This window comes from Macaca thibetana, chromosome 9 (assembly GCF_024542745.1).
Source record: "Macaca thibetana thibetana isolate TM-01 chromosome 9, ASM2454274v1, whole genome shotgun sequence".
NCBI lineage: Eukaryota > Metazoa > Chordata > Mammalia > Primates > Cercopithecidae > Macaca > Macaca thibetana.
Genome location: NC_065586.1, coordinates 29,527,357 through 29,547,853, shown reverse-complemented (window position 1 = coordinate 29,547,853; position 20,497 = coordinate 29,527,357). Strand labels below are relative to the sequence as shown.

The window sequence follows — 20,497 nt, the reverse complement described above, 5'->3', positions numbered from 1 at the left end:
CCAAAGGATCTTCTTCCTTTGGATCCCAACTGGACTTTGTCCTGTGTGTCTCTTCCCTTGATCAATTTTCTTGTGTAAATTTTAACTGTCAAAACAAACACACACACACTCTCTCATCTATGTACAGTGCTTTCTTGGGTTCTCTGAACCATTCTAGAGAATTCTTGAACTTGAGGGTGGTCCTGGGGACCCCTAAACTTGCAACTATTGTCTGAAGTAAGGGACTATTCCATAAGACTTCGCAGTTTGCTAAACTGTACTACAGCCCCCAACTCTAGGGAAATAACCCTGACTCTTATCCAGTTTTGTGCCTCCCTCCAGAACAAGGCATCCCCAGAGCTAAGGGGACATAACTTTCCTCTTTCTGAATCACACCCCTGCATGAGCTGGTGACTGGAGTTTGGATGAGTGTGCTGGGATGTCCCCGTGGGTGAGAATGAGTCCTCCCGCAGCACGGAAGGAATGAGAGAACAGAGGGTGAGCTTGGAACAAAGGCCTGGAGCCAAGGCCAGCTCTCCCCACACCACCATATTCCACTGCGGAATTCCAGACAGTTGAGAATTCTAAATTTGAACTTGGACTTCAAGATCATCATGACAGTATTTTTTTCAAAGCAGCAAGCTACAGCATATTTTATTTAATAGGTTGTTGGCTTGATTTACAGCCTTTAAGTATCTAGACATGTGGTATGTAGGTCTCTGTTTGTATTCTTGCCTGAGCCCCCGAAGTGTCAGGAGCCAGCCTGTTGCTGATTGTAAAGATTCTGTTTGTAGAGGCTTCTGCCCGATGATAGTGTCTTTTAAGACAGGGTGCTAAAGGTCAACAAAGCATCACATCTACATTTTCACAGATGATCTTGAAATGTATGTAGCAGGATGTTAAAATGGGATTTTATTTGTCTCATTTTCTGCTGAGGTTTCAAAAGGCTAAGAATAAAACAGTAAACTAAGTATTCCCACATTCCAAAATGAAGTGCTAGACCACTGCTCTAGGTTTTCTATTGCTGCATAACAAGATGCACCAAAACTTTACAGCATAAAATAGATCTTTTATTTTCTCAAAATTCTTTGGCTCCGAAATTTGTACAGGGCACAGAGGAAATGGCTCACCTTCATGACTAAAGTCTGGGACTTTACCTGGAATACCACATAGCAGGGAACCAGCTAAGGTGGCTTACCTGGGTCGTATGGCTGGGGACTTCAGGCTTCTGTTGGTTTGGTTCCTCCGCTCTCTGTGTGCCCTTTCCATGCGGCTAGCTTGGGCTTCCTCATAATATGGTGGTCTGATTCATCAGCCTTCTTACATGCCTGCTGCATTCTCTCCTGAGAGAGAGCCGAAGATGTCAGGTCTCTCAAAGGCCAGGCTAAGCACCGGCACCGTATCACTTCCTCCATGTCCAACTGGTGAAGGCAAATCACAGGGCTAGCCCAAGTTCAAAGAGGAAGAGCAGGAATCGCCTCTACTTCTTGATGAATGAAGCCAATAGAGAAGGAAATCACATATAAGGAGAGAAGGAAATGATGGTGGCCACCTTTGGGGATAACATACAACTATCCACACAGACTTGCAAAGGAGGGAAGTGATGATGTTTTCCAACCCTTAGCTCTATGCCAGTCAAAGCTTTAAAAGGTTTAAAGTTGGAAATGAGAAAGAGGGTTTCTTTGGAAAAAGTTGTTGGAGCACTGAGGCACTTTTCTTCCTGTGCTTCTCCTTCACCTCAAGCCTAGTAGGAGGGGTTTCAGGGAGACACCACGCTTTGATCCATCTTTCCAGTTTTGACTTTACTGTTTCTCATAATGCAGCTTTTGGCATTTTCCCTCTAGCTACATAAACCATGGTTGAGGAGAATTAGCCTTTTGTACACCCATGTTTGTAGGAATGTTGGTGTTATCCACAACACCCTAAAGGTGGAAGCAATCCAAGTGTCTGTCAATGGATGAATGGAAAAATCAGTCATGATAGGAATATCTCCAGCCCATGTGAAGAGTGTGAACCTTGAAAGGCCGGCTCTCTCAAGGTTCACACTCTGGCTAACGGGGCTTAAATTCAATTTAGAGCCAAGCGGCAACTTGCTGACTAGAAGTCACGCGTGTATTTTGAGTTGCCGGAAAAACCCACATCTGCTTAACTTTGGGACTTTCATAGCTTCCTGTTCCTGTTTATGTTGCCCAAACCAACCAATAGACTATGACCTGTGTCAACAAATCAGAACTCAGCAAGCATCAACCAATCAGATTAAGCAAGTTTGAATCTTTTATTTGCATAAGTGGACCTGAGTGGAAACATGGGCAGGAACTTTCTCTATAAAAGCCCGGCCCCTCCTTTGTTGTCTGGAAAGTGCCTTCATTTTACACCGAAGGCTGCCTTTCCCTAGTTTGAAAACTGTTTACAGGAATAAAGTCTCTTTCCTCTAAAACCCTTTGCAGAGAACTATTGTTCACAAGGGATATCCACCAAATCAGAGGATCCCTGAGCTGTGTGCTCGCAGCCTTCAGTACTAACAAGGCTGGGAGTTGGGGCGCTCCCCTACACACTCCAGGTCTTATTTATGTAATGTGAATTTCCTGCTGGACCTCAGTTCTCTAATTGTGTTTTTATTTCTTGTTGCACAATTAGGCCTCTGGGAAATATCAGTGTAAGAAGTTGGGTTTTTCATGAGAGTTCTGAGTCAGACAGCAGTAGGAAGTGGGGAGGTTAGGGACAAAGGAGAGAAAGGACCCGTCCTCCCCCATTTCACTGTTGGCCCAGGCCCAGCACCATCTGGATCCGTTCCCACTGGGGCTCCCCCAGGCACTGGAGAGTACAGAATGGCACCCTTCGTTAGGTTACGACACTTATCAAGTCCAACCAGGTGTGGGTGACCCAGCTTCGCAGTCCTGAGAACACTGCATTCCGCTCTGGCCAGCTGCAAGGAAACGCAGGGCAGTCTTTGCTTTTGTTTGTTTGTTTGGTTTTTTGTTTTGTTTTTCTGAGATGGAGTCTCACTCTGTCACCCAGGCTGGAGTGCAGTGGTGGCAATCTCAGCTGACTGCAACCTCTGTCTCCTGGGTTTAAGCAATTCTCCTGCCTCAGCCTCCTAAGTAGCTGGGATTACAGGTGTGCACCACCACACCCAGCTAATTTTTGTATTTTTAGTAGAGATGGGATTTCACCATTTTTGCCAGGCTGGTCTCGAACTCCTGACTTCAGCTGATCCATCCACCTCAATTTCTCAAAGTGCTGGGATTATAGGCATGAGCCACTGTGCCCAGCCTCATGAAGAGCAGTCATCTGAGAGCTGTATTTGAAACCCAGATGAGAGATCCGTTTGTGACGAATGCTTAGAATGACTGAATCTGGGCTTCTCCACAACTCTCCTCCTGCCTTCACCCATAAATCTCCCCAAAAGCCATTCACTAGCCTGTCATGGTTTTAAATGTGGCCCACAGTTCCTTGTTACTGACTCCACCTTGGGAGGTGAGGTCTATACCCCTCCCTTGAATCTGGGACTGCTAGGGACTGCTCCCACCAATGACAGATAGTAGAAAGCAAGTCAAGGTGATGGTAGGGACAGGGTCTATAAGGCAGGCAGTGGGTACCGCCTCCCCTAAGGGCTGCCCCTCCGGGCTCTTTAGCTGCCAGTTTGAGCTTGGCCCTCTGGCCATCCCTGTTCCTGCCCGGTGCATAACCACGTGCATGAACAAGCCATCTGGAAGTGTGTCCTCCTTCCTTCACTCTCTCAGCCCCCAGCCCTCTGAGTTATCTAAGAACCATAGAGCAGGGACAAGCCACCCTTGCTTTGGCCCTTCCAAATTCCCCAGCCCGATCAGCCGGCATCTTAAGATAGTTGTTTCACCTACGACCTTCTGGGGTGCTTTCTCACACAGCGTTAGCAACTAGAACACTGTCTCTGCATCTGCCCTTCAACTGGAATTAATAGAGTGCTTTGTTGGTTAAATAAATATTTAGAATCAAGAACAAGGACTTACCCCTAGTGAAGATCCAGGTGCAAGTATTCTGGAGGGGCTCTTGACTGGCACTGTGACTCCAGGCTGGACAAAGTCCAGTCCAAAGGCAGCATCTCTTGTTTTGTTTTGGGGTTTGTTTGCATGAGAACACGTGTTTCTCCAGTCCTTACATAGCTTCCACAAAGGCAGCCTGGCCCTGGAAAATTTCCTGAGCCTGGTTGGGATGGGGGTGATGGCAACAGACTCCCCTTTTTCTGTTGTTGTTGCTTCCTGGAGCTGCTGGGAGATGAAAGAGTCAGCAAAGAGTCGGGTCCGACAGGCTTCCTGCTACTAGGACACGGATCACAGCCCATCATTTTTTCAAAGGTGTGGGGCGGGAGATGGGGAAGGAAAACAACAATATGAGGAAATTTACATGGCAGCCTCGGGATTCACCTCAGATTTCCTTTACAGGCAGAAGGGGACAATATTATTACTGATTCATTGATTTTTCCAATGGGAGAGAGTTGAAGACACACAGACAGGAGCTGATGGTGCCCGTCAGCATTCATTCTGCAGTTGGAATTGATTCTTTATACATCATACATCTTTAAGGAGCCTCCAGAGAGTGTGTGAAGCAGTGTAAACTCAATCCGTATTGCTCGTCAGAGTGGGGATTTCACATTTGCCGACTCCACAGGACAGGCTGTGTCCTGCTTGTTCTAGGGTTGAGTGAAGTGAGTTGTTCAAGACCACTCAGCTATGGTGTGGCAGCCCCAGGGGGTTTAGGCTTCAAGTTCTTTGATGGCAAGTTAGACTGAAAGTCTAGCTAAGTTAACCACAAAGTCACAGGGGAATTTATTGGAAGAGTTTGAGGGGGCTCCTAGGATTTTAGAACCAGACTTAGAGAAGGACGGGGACCAGGTGCTTTCTCAGGGTTTTAGGATTTGGGGCAGTCTTATCCAAGTACCACCACTCTAATGAATGAACTCTGAGGCTTTCTGTCTTTTCATCACTCTGTTTCTTGTCTTCCTCTGCACAAGGGGGGATTGGGATTCCAATCCCACAGAGGCTCCTGGGTTAGAAAGCGCTCACTTGGTCTTGCTTGTGTCAAGTGAATATCCCTTAACCAGAGAAAGGCATGGAGCCTTGAGTAACAATCTCCCCCAAACTCATCTCATAAGACAGGAGCAATTCTATCCTCCATCCCCCAAAATTAGAATGCAATTACCAAAGAAGGAGGAGTGGCTACTAAACAAAACGTGCCCACTCCATCAGCACTACCCAGTGCCCAGTTCAGAGTCCTCTCGCTGCCTTAGCTCCACAGGGGATTTTGTACTCCTACAGAGCTCTGTACCTAAGATGGTATCACCCCACTCCTCCATGAAAGGTATTCCAAGAGGGAAGAATGCCTAAGGGAACAGACAGAGGGGCTTCTCCTCTGGGTTACATATGGACTCAGCTGGAATAAACTTTCGAACCTGGGGCAGATTAGAAGTACATCTTATTTATTACCTTCTAGGCTGCTCTCTATAAGGCATTTTTGCCTGAGCCACAGGCTTGATAACAAATGCACTAAAAGTGAGGAAAATGCTGATTTAATGTAACAATATGGGATGGTGATGTAATCTATGTAGTAAACAAGAGTAGCTATTGAGTTATAAATAATCTTTTTATAGCAATCTTGAATATCTCTGATACCACATGTGTAGTAAATACAATCACTTTATAGAAATTCCTTTCCTTTGAAAAGATGAGGAAACGATTTATAATATAAAGTTACATGTGTGCCGTGTGCCGCTCACATGGGCTTTATTTTGTGCTTTTGGTTTGATTTGTTTAACTCTTCTTTGGTGACCCCAATAGAATAGGCCTGGTTAAGTGTTCCCTGGTTTTGTGTCCCTAAACCATGGTATAGAAAACTTGGGTTGTTTTGCTACATCTAGTCAGTCCCAACGTTGGCCTAGTGCTTTGGGAATCTAAGTTGCATATTCACTGAATAAAGTGTCACCCCAGAAACTAGCTTTGTGAATCCAGATTGCATACTCACTGAATGAAGTATATGAAGCACATTGTCCAAAAAGTTCATCGTCTTTTTTTTTTTTTTTTTTTTGAGACAGAGTCTTGCCTTATCGCCCTGGCTGGAGAGCAGTGGTGTCATCTCGGCTCACTGCAACTTCCACCTCCCGGGTTCAAACGGTTCTCCTGCCTCAGCCTCCCAAGTAGCTGTGATTATAGGCATGCACCACAGCCCCTGGCTAATTTTTGTATTTTTAGTAGAGACAGGGTTTCACCATGTTGCACAGGCTGGTCTCGAACTCCTGACCTCAGGTCATCTGCCCGCCTTGGCCTCCCAAAGTGCTGGGATTACAGGCGTGAGCCACTGCGCCTGACCTCATTGTGTTTTCTTAGACCTGTGATTTTTGAAGAGCTCAAGAATTTTCTCTCACCTGGGCTTTAAGTCTTTTAGAGGAAGACTTCATAGAATTTTGGAGGCAGAATTTCTAATAGATTTTGATTCATGATACCCTCTAAGAAGGCTAAATCCTGGACAATCCCTCTCGCTTCGTGATCCTTTTTTGTTTCCTTGCTTCTCCACTCAACGTAACTACCATCCTGAAGTCTGTGTTCACGATTCTCTTACTTTCCTTTTTTGTATTGTTATTTCATCAATATGCCTTCCTGGATTTTTTTTTTTTTTTTTTTTTTTTTTTTTTGGGACAGGGTCTCACTCTGCTGCCCAGGCTGGAGTGCAGTGGAGCGATTGATCATGGCTCACTGCAGCCTCCACCTCCTGAGTGCAAGCAATCTTCCCATCTCAGCCTCCCGACTAGCTGGGACTGCAGGTGTGTGCCACCACACTTGGCAACTTCTAAATTTTTTGTAGAGATGGGGTCTCACTATGTCACCCACTGGTCTCGAACTCTTGGACTCAAGTGATCTGCCTGCTTTGGCCTCCCAAAGTGTTGGGATTATAGGCATAAACCACCTTGCCCAGCCTGAAAAATATTTTTATATTTATTGTTTTTAACCCTATAAAATTAAACTGGTTAACAGCTACGTGGGTGTATTCATTATATTATTTTGGCTCCTTTTGAGTATCTTAAATATTTGATACATTTTTATGATTTGCTGATTTCTAAAAAAAAAATTTCTAAAAATTCTTCTAAATATTTCTATGGTGTAAGAAAGAGAAATGGTGGTTTTGAAAGTTGATGTCCAGGAATATCTGTGGACATATGTTTTTCAAGATAGCATCACATGGTGAAAATTTGGCTTCTCATAAAACTGGGATTTCTACTGAGATCATTTAGAAAATCCTTATAAAGTATAACGGCCAGTGTGGGAAGAGATTCCACTATAAATGTATCAGGTTTATCATCCACCAAATAAATGGCGTGACACCAGAGAGCAAAGCCACACCAATTTTCCGAGGCCTATGCTTCGCTTTTCTGACTTGTTGTCACACTTGTTTCCCCATCTCCCCTCTCATCTGTCAGCATTTTATCCCCAGCCCCACTCAGTCTTCTCAGGAAATCAGGCACTTCCAGGGATTAGAAAAGCACATCCCAGACATGCATCCCTGTGTGGCGCCGGGAACTCAGCATTCTTTTTCTCCTAGGAGAATTCGCACTTCTGAAAAAAGACCTAATTCCATTAGGGAGGTTGGTGCTCGTAGCCACGATTTTCACAAAGCTGGATAAAGAGTTGGGAAAGCATGTCTCATTACCCGGCTTGAGGCACTTGGGAAGTTGGGAGGACAGTTAGGTAGGTTTAAAAAAAGTCATTGTGAAGGGCCGGGTGCGGTAGCTCACACCTGTAATCCTAGCACTGTGGGAGGCCGAGGCGGGCAGATCACTGGAGGTCAGGAATTCGAGACCAGCCTGCCCAACATGGTGAAACTCCGTCTCTACCAAAAAACACAAAAAAAAGTTAGCTAGGAGTGGCAGCATGTGCCTGTAATCCCAGCTACTCGGGAGGCTGAGGCATGAGAATCACTTGAACCCTGGAGGTGGAGGTTGCGGTGAGCCTCCCCCTCCAGGTGGAGGGCCATTGCACTCCAGCCTGGGTGACAGAGTGAGACCTTGTCTCAAAAAAAAAAAAGTCATGGTGAAGCCCCCCTTTCTCTCGCACATCTCTGTGGAGAATCTTCAATGCCAATAAAGAGAGAATACTTCCCAGCACCCAACACCATGGCAGGCACAGAATTAGGAGCTTTTCGGATGTTCCCATATTAAATCAACCAACTTTTGCAGTGGAGTTTGCTATTTTCATTTTACAACTACAGAGGCTGGGACTCAGAAAGGATAACTCCCTTACACAATCTCACGGCTTGCAGGTGGCAGCATTAAAATGCCCACTTAGCTGTCCCTGTCTCCCAAGCCCATGTCCCTGCCAGTATGCTGGGACATACTGCATTTCCTCTGTCCAGAGGTTGCATGAAAAACACCTTGCTTCTGCTTCCAAAATAAAAAGAGAGATGCTTATTGCTTCCAGCCAGAATAGCCTTCTTAACAGTGAGGGACACAGTAATCTTTGCTTTGCCCTTTAGGGAACCATTGAGTTCAGTTTGGGCCAATTACCAAGGTTCTGACAGCAGGTGGGGGAATGACAGGTAGCGAGTTGAAATACTTAGCAGCTCAAGCCAGTAGCTTCTGGGCCCATTAATCTGTCTTGGTCTGGACCTGGAATGATATGTCCACACTTTGTAGGATGCTTTCTTCAAGGAAACAGCTAGAGGCTGGGCGCGGTGGCTCATGCCTGTAATTCCAGCACTTTGAGGGGCTGAGGTGGGTGGATCACTTGAGGTCAGGAGTTCGAGACCAGCCTGGCTAACATGGTGAAACCCTGTCTGTACTAAAAATACAAAAATCACCCAGGTATGGTGGTGCATGCCTGTAGTCACAGGTACTTGGGAGGCTGAGGCATGAGAATTGCTGGAACCAGGGAGGTGGAGGTTGCAGTGAATTGAGATCATGCCACTGTACTCCAGCCTGGTCTACAGAGCAAAAGAAAAGAGAAGGATAGAGAAAAAGAAAGAAAGTGGGGATAGAGAGAGAGAGAGAGAGAGAGAAAGCTAGAAGTTGCCTATGATTCATTTAGAATAAACCTCCGAACCTCCAGAAATGTTTCCCTCATTGCAACAGTATTTTACCTCTTCATCAAATCCAACTTTATTCAGCAACCTTGGATACAATTAAAATTGGATGACACCAGAGGAGTTCAGGAAATGCCACCCCAAAACATGATGCTTTGGTATGCTGAGTACTTTGAACTGAAGGCTCTTGGGGAACAGCAGATGCCGGCAGACGTTTCCCTGAGATCCCCTTATCTGCCAAGAGACAGATCCTCCAAAAGGAACTCGAAGGTCATGAATCTCCTCTGGGAATCTTACCAACCAGGGAAGAAGAACTCAGATCATAGGAAAGGAGAATGAAGGTTGTGTTACCACCACCCTTAAGAAGCCCCAAGCCCCTATTCCTTTCAGTCGCTCAGGATGCTAAATAAAAGCTTCAATCATCTGACCCCTTTTGGAGGCTCCTAATTTGTGGGACTCCCATGCACAATTAACTATGGTTTTTGCCTGTTCATCCGCCTTATGTCAATTGAGCTCATAGCCCAGCCAGGGAACCTAGAAGGGTAGAGAAAGGCATTTTCCACTGTCCTACAATACTTACCTCTGTTATATCAGACAGACTGGCAGAAGTCTGTTGGATAAATTTAAGGTGCTGGAGAGGCTGTATCCTTGGAAGCTTTATCTTGACAGCACTGTCTGTCCCAGTCACAGAGTCAAGTTTCTGCAGCTCAAGACAGACACACTGGAGCCCAGTTCGGCCCTGCTTCAGACTAGATGGGATGAGGACTGCAGAAGTAGGGGGTGGAGAGACAAGGAGAGCAGAGCTGCTCCCTGAGCCTTTCAAGTGACAGAGCTGTCGTGCCCCTATGACTCACTGTGGCCCTGCCTCCCTGTGGGCATTGGGGGCACCACCCCAAGGAGACACTGCCCTGGGCCCTGCCCGAGAGGGTTGGCCCAACTCAGAACCCTGGCCCAGGACAGCATGCATTCGCATTCCATTGGAAAGCAGCAAGGAGCTTACAAGCATGACTCGGGCTTGGAATCAAGGCCTCGTTTTCCACTCCTGCCTGCCAGGGCCCCTCAATCATGATCCTGGACGCCCCTGCAGAGACCGCCCCGGCCCGTCTGTGAAGAGCTGGCAGGCAGTGGCCGATTTCATGGGGCTCTAGGAGTGTGGCCAGCAGAGACGAGGGTGAGACGGCAGCCTTCTTTGTCCTTGGAAGCCAAACTGGGCTCTAAGCTACTCCCAAATGGAAAACACCCCCAACCAGGTGACTTCTCATGGCCACCCAGCCTTGCTACAGGTGCAGGGTATGAAGGGTTAACAGCCTAAAGAGGGAGCCTTCTTGCATTAATCCTCACCATCCCAGTAGAGGCCGAAACCAGGCAAAGCAAAAGGAGAAAACAGAGGATCAGTCACAACATGAAAACTCAGATATTTTATCCTTGATTTAAAAAAAAAAAAAAAAAAAGACAGCAAAAACCCTCCAAAAAATCTATCCTTGCTGGCAAAAGTTTGCTGTTGCTCAGAACGTCCTCTTCTGGTCCATTCTCAAGCAAAACCTTGAAACCCTGTAATTAGGTACCAAAGAGGCAGGAAAAAGCATTCAACCCAGAAGTTAAAAAATGTATATATAGCAAGGCCAGGCACGGTGGCTCACTCTTGTAATCCCAGCCCTTTGGGAGGCTGAGGCGGGCAGATCATTTGAGGTCAGGAGTTTGAGACCAGCCTGGCCAACATGGTGAAACCCTGTCTCTACTAAAAATACAAAAATTAGCCAGGTATGGTGGCATGTGCTTGTAATCCCAGCTACTTGGGAGGCTGAGACAAGACAATCGCGTGAACCCGGGAGGTGGAGGTTGCAGCAAGCTGAGATCATGCAACTGCACTCCAGCCTGGGCAACAAAGTGAGACTCCATTTTGAAAAAAAAAAAAAAAAAAAAGTGGCAGCCAAGTACTTCCCTCCGAAGCAGTGCTTCTCACACTTTGCCATGCATAAGAATTCCTGGGGGTCAGAGACAAGTACTGATCTGATTCAGCAGCTGGGGCTGAGGGTGACATGGGTATAGTCATAACAAGATCCTGCCTTTCTAAGGAGCTCTTGCATAAAACCACTGCTGCTGGTCCTCAGACCACACTTGGATAGAAGGGTCTAACATATGATGGTTTTGAATGTCGAACATTTTCGCAAACACAAATGTTTTGAAAGATGTATGGATATACTCATTATTTCATTCATGCATTCATCTAATATTTATTGACTATGTGCAACATAACTTCTGTACTAAGCACCAAGGAAATAGATGACCCAAATAAAGACCTCAAGATCCCCAGAGTTCTGCTGTGAACCCTTCCACTAATTTACCTTGAGCACTCAGGTGTCTTAAGCTCTCCTAATTAATAGGTAAAGTGGGCACAGAACAAGTGTTGTTAGCCCAACAAATGCAGCAGTCAAAAGCAGGTGTGTTAGCAAGCATTGTTGAAGCAACTTCTCAGTCAGTTAAGTGCTATTTGATACTTACTCCTTACTTGATGTTATGCTGGGAACTCTGCAGGATAAAGAATACCTAGGCCGGGCGCGGTGGCTCAAGCCTGTAATCCCAGCACTTTGGGAGGCCGAGACGGGTGGATCACGACGTCAGGAGATCGAGACCATCCTGGCTAACACGGTGAAACCCCGTCTCTACTAAAAAATACAAAAAACTAGCCGGGCGAGGTGGCGGGCGCCTGTAGTCCCAGCTACTCGGGAGGCTGAGGCAGGAGAATGGCGTGAACCCGGGAGGCGGAGCTTGCAGTGAGCTGAGATCCGGCCACTGCACTGCAGCCTGGGTGACAGAGCCAGACTCCGTCTCAAAAAAAAAAAAAAAAAAAAAAAAAAAAATACCTATGGGGCAGGCACAACAGCTCACATCGGTAATCCCAGGGCTTTGGGAAGCCAAGGTGGGAGGATCTTTTGAGGCCAGCAGTTTGAGACCAGCCTGGGTGATGGAGTAAGACTCCATCTCTACAAGAAAGAAAAAATTAGCTAAGCATGGTGGTATATGCATGTAGTCCTAGCTACTTGGGAGACTGAGGCAGTAGGTCTCTTAATTTTAATTACGTGAAATTTTATTTTACATTTTTATTTATTTTGTGACTATAAAAATATATTCAGTGCAAAATAGTGGGCACATAGAAAATAAAAGTAAAAGTCCCCCAAAATCCCATATACCAAAGAACAGTAAATTTTGTATATATTATTCTATAATTTTTATATACATATGTGTATGTGTGTGTGTATTATAGATGCTAAATAGTCTACATACTGAGTGAACCTACTTTATTCTCTAAACAAGATACTGTAGACTTTTTCAAAGTCAATTCTTTTGCTTCTTACACAGTCCATTCATGCTTCTGTAACAAAATGCCTGAACTGGGTAATTTGTAAATAATACAAATGTATCACAGTTCTTGAGGCTGGGAAGTCCAAGATCAACGGCCAATAGGTTTGGTGTCTGGCGAAGGCTGCTCTCCACTTCCAAGATGGCACCTTGAATGCTGTGTGTTCTCACCTGGTGGAAGGGACAGAAAGGCAAAGGGGCCTATCTGGTTCCCTCCAGCCATTTATAAGTGACCAATCCCATCCGGAGGACAGAAACCTCATGGTATAACCACCTCCTAACGCCTCCACCTCTAAATACTATCACACTGGCCATTACGTTTCAATATATGAATTTTGGGAACACATTCAGACACACAGCAGTCTCAATATTTTTAACATTTTGCATTGAGTTTCATTTTGTAGTTTACATAGTTTGTCACCAGTGCCTTATTGGTGGACATTTGGACAGTTTCCTTTTTTTCTATAATAAAGAATGTGATAACAAAACCTTGGAACGTATATCTTTGCATGTTTCCATTTCCATTAAATCCATTTTAAAGAGGAATTATTGGGTAAAAGGAGATGACCTCAAATATTGCCAAATTGCTCATTACAAAAGTTGTAGCAATTTTAGCCAGGTGTGGTGGTGTGCACCTGTAGTCCCAGCTACTCAGGAGGCTGAGGCAGGAGAATCGCTTGAACCCGGGAGGCAGAGGTTGCAGTGAGCAAAGATCTGATTGTGCCACCGCACTCCAGCCTGGGCAACAGAGTAAGACTCTGTCAAAAGAAAAAGAAAAAAAAAAGAAGGTGTACCAGTTTAAACACTGAGAAAATGTATGACAGCAGCAACTCTCAGTACGTTTTTAATCTTCGTTAATCAAATAGAATTTTATTATTTTTGTAATTTTGCATTTCTTACTACTTAGTGATGCTGAGAATCATAGTTTTAGCCATTTGTATTTCCTTCTTTAGCGCCTTCCCTGGTTGTAGCTTCTTGCTTATTTTTCTGTTAGGTTCTTCTTTCTTACTGATTTATAGGAGCTTTTAATTATCTCTGCATATTCAGTCTTTTAAAATTGCCTTATATGTTGTAAATATTCTTTCCAAGTTGGAAGAAGCATTATAACCTAGTTTAAAATATGAACTTTAAAGTTCAAGTCTTGTACCTATAGTAAAGTACTATACAGAGGATTAAATCAAAATAATGCTTATAAATTTCTTACTGCAGGGCTTGAACTTAGTAAGTGCTTTAAAAAGTAATTTATGAAATAAGTGTTCGCTTGCAATTTCCCTTACAGTATCTTTGGCATGTGTGTGCATATACATACACATTACAGAATATTTGGTGTGTGTGCATATACATATATATATTTAGTTTAGTTGAATAGTTCTCTTAATACTTCCTCCCACTGTGACTTAGTTAAGAAAGGTTTTGTTTGCCCAAAAATTGTAATTATACTCTGATATGTTTACTTCAGACTTTTCCCTTTTTTGTTTTGTTTTGTTTGTTTTTGTTTTTAAGAGTCTGTGCCCTTTGCTCTAATTATTTCCCTGCATATTCCATGCAGTCCCTTGCCTTCTCGGCCTCCTTTCCAGTTGCACCAGCTCTGTGTCTGCAGCCGCAGGTAGCTGGGGACAGATGCAAGCCTGCAGTGGCTGCAGATCTGCAGGGAGCCCGCACCAGCCCCCACAATCCCACATTTCACTTCCCACTCTATAGATCGCTACGTCATCCTTTCTTTTCTCTTTTCCCACCTCACGCTTCCCCCTCTCAACTTATAACCTGGCTCTACAAGAGGCAAGCGGTGGAGAGCCACGCCCTTCCCACCGTTCGCCAGCCTCCTGGCCGGTGACCCTCTCTCCTCTCCTTCCCGGAAACTCGGCACCTGGGATCTGCTCCCCCTCCTGAGCCATCGATTTCTCCCTCACTACTGGATCATTTCCGCATATAAGAAGCTGTATCTTTTTAAACATTGCCTGTCCCAACCAGGGATAGCTAACCCAGATCCACCTCCTCCTTTTCTCTCTTACCCTTTTGATCCCAGCATCTGAAAATGGCTGCCTCTGTTTTCCTTCTCTCTCCCCAGCCCACTCGGCTCAACCACCTCCTCCGTTTCCAGCACCCTGCGCCCCAGCATCTCTGTCTTGCCAAAGCATCCTCATCTTACTCCAACTCTCACCAACATCCCACGGAGCCCATCTCTACTGCTTAACACATTTTCTCCACTGATTTCTAGGCTGTTAATTTCCAGGTTATCCTCCTATTTCACCAACAGCTCTTTCTGGGTCTCTGTAGCATTTTCTGCCTCCTCCTGCTTGCTAAATAGTGCCCAAGTGTCCCAAGCTTCATTGTCATCCCCCCCATGCTTCCTTATCCACACTCACATAAAGAGCACCTCTGCCAGGCGCGGTGGCACGCGCTTGTAATTCCAGCACTTTGGGAGGCCAAGGCGGGAGGATCATGAGGTCAGGAGATCGAGACCAGCCTGGCCAACATGGTGAAACCCTGTCTCTACTAAAAACACAAAAATTAGCCTGGCTCGATGGCGTGGGCCTGTAGTCCCAGTTACTCAGGAGGCTGAGGCAGGAGGATTGCTTGAACCCAGGAGGCCGAGGCTACAATGAGCCAAGATTGTGCCACTGCATTCCAGCCTGGAAGACAGAGCAAGACTCTGTCAAAAAAAAAAAAAAAAAAAAAAAAAAAAAAAGCACCTCATCCAGTCCCCTGACGTTAAACACCGCATGCTGTTAGGATTCCTAAATGTATACCTCTAGCCCCATTTCTCCCTGAGATCCAGACCTATATACTCAGCTATCTAATTAACATCTTCATGTGGATGCCGAGTAGGCATCTTAGACTTAATATAGCCCAGACCAGGGGCACCATGTCTTGTTGTCCAACCTGTGCACTGCCTAAAGGCAGCCATCCATGGAAGGAAGAGAGGCTGAGATCCAGCCCATGTTAGGTTCACAAAGCCATGAGCGCTGGTGTGGGGCTTTATGCACACTGTGGAAAAGGTACCTTTTGACATAGGGAATGCCTTCTCTAATTTTCAGAGAAGAATCGCCGTAGAGGCTTGCTGTAGTCCTGGCCAAAATACATCTTTTGATTTTCTTTTTTCCCTACCCTATGTCTGCTACTGTCAGAATATGGCACCATTCCATTGTGAGGAGGAAGAAAGAGAGAAAAGGAGAAGAAAGAGGAGAGAAAGCAGAGGGGGAGGGGGACATAGGGGAAGAGGAGAAGGGAGAAGGGAAGGGAAGGGTCGGGGGAGAGGTGGAAGAAGGGATGGGAAGGAAATTTAGCTTCTTTATCTTCATTACATCCAATGTGATTCTCAAAGGTAGAAGGGGTCTGACCTCTTCTCCCCCCATCTTCTGCTACACTAATGGTTTAAGCCATCCTTACCTCTCCCCTGCAAAGTCTCCCAGCTGATTTCCCGGCCACCACTCCACCCTCTCTGCAATTCTTCTTCCGCTACACAGACAGATGCTTGCCTCTTTTTTTTTTTTTTTTTTTTTTTTTTTTGAGATGGAGTCTTGCTCTGTTGCCCAGGCTGGAATGCAATGACATGATCTTGGCTCACTGCAACCTCTACTTCTTGAGTTCAAGTGATTCTCCTGCCTCAGTCTACCAAGTAGCTGGGTTTACAGGCATGTGCTGCCATACCCAGCTAATTTTTCACCATGTTGGCCAGGCTGGACTCAAACTCCTGACCTCAGGTGATCCACCCGCCTCAGCCTCCCAAAGTGCTGGGATTACAAGTGTGAGCCACCACACCCGGGCTTTTTTTTTTTTTTTTTTCCTTTTTGAAACAGGGGTCTGCTGTGTCACCCAGGCTGGAGTGCAGTGGTATAATCATAGCTCACTACAGCCTCAATCTTCTGGGCTAAAACAGTCTTCCCATCTCAGCCTCTCTAATAACTGGAACTACAGGTGCTTGCCACCATGCCCTGCTAATTTTTAAATATGTTTTGTAGAGACAAGGTCTCTTGGTTGCACAGGCTGGTCGGGTCTCGAACTGCTAGCCTCAAGCAGTCCTCTCACCTTCGCCTCCCAAAGTGCTGGGATGACAGGCGTGAGCCACCATGTCTGTCTCAGATGCTGTCTCAGATGCAAATAATAGCTCACCATTCATCTGCTTGAAACCCCACAATGTCTTCCATGTAAACCAAACCAAACCCAAACCCTTTCCTACAAATTATAACTTTTCTAACTGAATCTTCTACCACTGTACCCTAGGCCAACTGAGCTCCAGCCACACCAGCCTCCTGTCTCAACCACACCAAGCTGCCTGCTGTCTCCGGACCTTTGCATTTGCCACGCCTTCTCGCATGTCTTCACACAGTCACCTTCTTTTCAATATTCAAATCTGAAATCAAAAAAGACATGCCTTGGCCGGGCACGATGGCTCACGCCTGTAATCCCAGTGCTTTGGGAGGCTGAGGCGGGTGGATTGCTAAGGTCAGGAGTTTGAGACCAGCCTGGCCAACATGGTGAAACGCCATCTCTACTAAAAATACAAAATTAGCTGGGCATGGTGGCAGGCGCCTGTAATCCTAGGTACTTGGGAGGCCGAGGCAGGGGAGTTGCTTGAATCCGAGAGGTGGATGTTGCAGTGAGCTGAGATCGCGTCACTGCACTCCACGCTCCAGTCTGGGCAACAGAGTGAGACTCTGTCTCAAAAAAAAAAACCTTATTGACCAAACTGGCTAAAACAGTGATTCCCTCTCCACCATCACTTTCTGTGTCATTTCTCCATTTTATCTTCTTTACTGCACTACCCATCCCCTGAAATTACTGTGTCTACCTCTTTGCCTCCTTATGAGCAGTCTGTTCCACCATCTCACCACATCAGTGGAAGTCCAGGATCTCTTTGCCCTGTTCCCATCCCATCCTCCAGTGTTGGGAACAGGGCCTGGCGCTAGGTGAGTTGATTGAGTCAGTGGCCTGGGAGGCAGAGATTGTGTCAGCTGGAATGATCCCAGGTACACAGAGGAAAGGAGGAAAGAGAAGAGGAAGGGATGGAGACAGGAAAATGAAGACATGGAGCAGGTTGCAAGGAGAAGCAGCCTATGATGGAGCAGGACCAGAAGACAGAAAATACAAGCAGAGGCAATGAGCTTGCACCTTGGCACCAGAGGGTGAGATCCACTGAGCACACATCTGATACCCTTCTGCCAAGGCCCTGCCACCCATGTTTACAGAGCTAGGGGCTCTCAGCTCTACTGCTGTGGGGTACAGTCTTGCAGGCCTGGAAGGCATGTGGTTGGATGCACCTATGATCACTAATTCTTTTATTGATTGATTTTTGAGAGGGAGCCTCACTCTGTCACCCAGGCTGGAGTGCAGTGGCATGATCTCGGCTCACTGCACCTCCATCTCCTGAATTCAAGCAATTCTTGTGCCTCAGCCTCCCAAGTAGCTGAGATTACATGCACGTGCCAACACGCTTGGCTAATTTTTGTATTTTTAGCAGAGACGGGGTTTTACCATGTTGGCCAGGCTGGTCTCAAATTCCTGACCTCAGGTAATCCGCCCACCTCGGCCTCCCAAAGTGCTGGGATTACAGGCGTGAGTCACTGCACGTGGTCCTATGACCACTAATTCTTAATGCTGCCTCCAGTCCAGGTGAAGGCTGCTAGCAAGCTCAATGAAGTCAGCAGAAAGCAAGCTGTGAAGGGCGGAGTTGCTGCTGGGCCTCATGATCTCACCCCACCTGACGCTCTAGGGGTGTTGGAAGCAAGCCTCAGTCTCTGCTTCCTTTCATGTTTCCCTGGGCCCCTGAGACCTACCAGGAGCTTGGATAATAGATGTCAATGGCAATTTGGGCATTTGCGATGCAAGACGATTGTGAAGGCTGCCACAGCTAGAACTTGCCTCTTGCGGGAGGACAAAGGTAGGGCAGAAAGTCTAACTGTGAAGTCTCCTGACAGCTGTTTTTCTCAATATTTTCATATCAGTTCAGGAGTGGAACCTTTTTGCTGGCTGAATGTGCATCTTCTGCTTTCAAGACAAAAACCCTTTCCCAGTAATCTTCAAAAGTATTATATTCCCGACTGGACTGAGGAGGGGATGGGGCCCCTCCCTAAAGAGACGCCCAAGGCCTGGCATGGTGGCTCACACCTGTAATCCCAGCACTTGGGGAGGCCAAGGCGGGTGGATCACCTGAGGTCAGGAGTTCCCGACCAGCCTGACCAATATGATGAAACCCCGTCTCTACTAAAAAAAAAAAAAAAAAAAATTAGGCGGGCATGGTGGCATGTGCCTGTAATCTCAGCTACTCAGGAGCCTGAGACAGGAGAATCACTTGAACCCAGGGGGCAGAGGTTGCAGTGAGCTGAGATTGCACCATTTCACTCCAGCCTGGGCAACAAGAGAAAAACTGTCTCAAAAAACAAAACAAAACAAAAAAGAGACCCCCAAAGTAAGGTCTGTGCCACCTGGTATCTCTGCTGTCTCTGCACTGACTTCAGCTCTGATATTTGACCAGTAATAACCTATTCCACCCTGCCAGGGCTCATATTTGGGTATTTATTTTGATGAAGGGGGACCCAGAAGGGAAGGAGAAGAGAGACAGATACAGGTTGCAGAAACAAAATTGCTTGAGTGATGCTCGAAATTCATCCTACCCCAACCCAGGCAACTTTTCTAGGTGCTGTTTTCTCCTTGGGTTTCCACACACGCCTCCCCACCTCTGTGGCATTATGATCACACACACACACACACACACACACACACACGCACACACTGCTTGCAACTCAGCACGCCCTGAATGTGCTTATCTTCAAAGCCATCTCAGACTTGTTTTTGCACCCTCAGAAGATAGATGGTTGTGGCAGGTGTAAAATGACATCAGCAGCACAGTCATTCAGGGAGGCTCCCAGCCAACTTTCTGTCTGTTTAAAATATCGGGGCTTGGCCTGAGCACAGGATTTCAGAGCAAAGTATGTTGTAAAGCCCACCTGGGTAAACTCACAGAGATTCTCACTGTTCATCTCTTCTGCATGTCAGCCAGGGGTTTTATTTCCCCACATTTCTTCTCCTGGGAACATCAGAATGCTGGGTTCCTTTGAATTGTCTGTGAAATCCTGCAGCCATAAGTTAGCTGAACCTTGAAAAGAAGTAGACAAAACTCTAACCTTGTATGGTCTTAAGCAAGAGGAATGACTTGCAGAACACTGAGCAGTGGCAGCCCATATAAAAATTATTTTGTTGGCAGGGACTCAAACTGTGCAGTCAACCACATGGTTTACAAAGGAAAGATCTGCTAATTGAACAGGATTGCTCAGCACATGGACGACAGCCCAGAGCTTAAATTTAGCTAGATGCTCAATCCTCAGTCTACACTAGTACCCAGCTGCATAGTGGAGGATTCTTTCCATCCCAGTGGGAAGATGAAGAGAAGAAGAGATGAATGTTGTATGAAAGGTAATCAACCAGCTATGCTGAGTGAGAGTCTGAATGGTGAAATCAAAACTTCACCTTCCCTTACCCATCTAGAAAGTCCATGTTGCATCTCAGAAGGGCTCTGCTTCCCTGGATTCCTAGTACTCATTGATTCAAAAACTCCATTAGCAATTGGTTTATTGACATTTATAGTTTGTATGGATTACTCCTTGCTCACGTTAAGGGGAACTTGGTGTGAACATTTCCTGGTTCATTCATTGAACCAGTTCATCTGTCTTTCCAAAGGGCAGGAGATTGAAGTCACAGACATGAGGGGACTTGGCTGTGATGTCTGTCCCCACATTGATGGTGTGGGTGTTCTCAGCTGACCTTAGCCAGGGGTTCCCCTCCTCTCTCTCTGCTGAGAATCCTTCTGGAAGCTGTGTTCTCCTCTAAGAGGGTGACATTCCCAGAGAAAGGGAGGTAGTCTTTCAGGGCTGACACCCACATTTTGATCCTTGCCCATGAGTCTCACTGCTCCTTGGCCTCTGTGCCCTGTGAGCTTGCACTCTCGCATCTCTCTTTGACTAGCTCATGCCTTGGTTTACATTTCACTGCATCTGTCCATTCTCAGATTCACAGCTGTGTTAGGGAAATACTAAGAATAAAATAATTTACACATTTGGAATGCAAGAGGCTTTATAAGGGGACCACAGAACCTCATCCATTCCAGACCTTTGGG

At 46.1% G+C, this 20,497-nt stretch overlaps 1 protein-coding gene across 1 annotated transcript; it reads right to left on the bottom strand.

Moving 5' to 3' along the window:
- Positions 1 to 1,077: 1,077 nt before the first annotated feature.
- On the bottom strand, positions 1,078 to 14,279 carry LOC126962211 (uncharacterized). The gene is made up of 6 exons (XM_050803111.1): positions 14,194 to 14,279; positions 13,942 to 13,994; positions 10,025 to 10,168; positions 9,605 to 9,789; positions 3,969 to 4,223; positions 1,078 to 1,322 (listed from the first exon to the last, which is right to left on the bottom strand). The coding sequence occupies exons 1-6, from the start codon at positions 14,277 to 14,279 to the stop codon at positions 1,200 to 1,202; spliced, it is 846 nt and encodes a 281-aa protein (XP_050659068.1). The 3' UTR covers positions 1,078 to 1,199.
- Positions 14,280 to 20,497: the final 6,218 nt, after the last annotated feature.

Bases quoted from the DNA above. Each gene is read 5' to 3' on its own strand.
- LOC126962211 (XM_050803111.1), bottom strand. From the start codon at position 14,279: ATGGCTCAGGAGGGGGAGCAGATCCCAGGTGCCGAGTTTCCGGGAAGG. The intron at 10,169-13,941 runs GCAAGGGACTGC...CCACACTCCTAG, and splicing joins CTGGAAAGGAGGCCGAGAAG to AGCCCCATGAAATCGGCCAC. The intron at 9,790-10,024 runs GTAAGCTCCTTG...CTACTTCTGCAG, and splicing joins TCCAAGCCCGAGTCATGCTT to TCCTCATCCCATCTAGTCTG.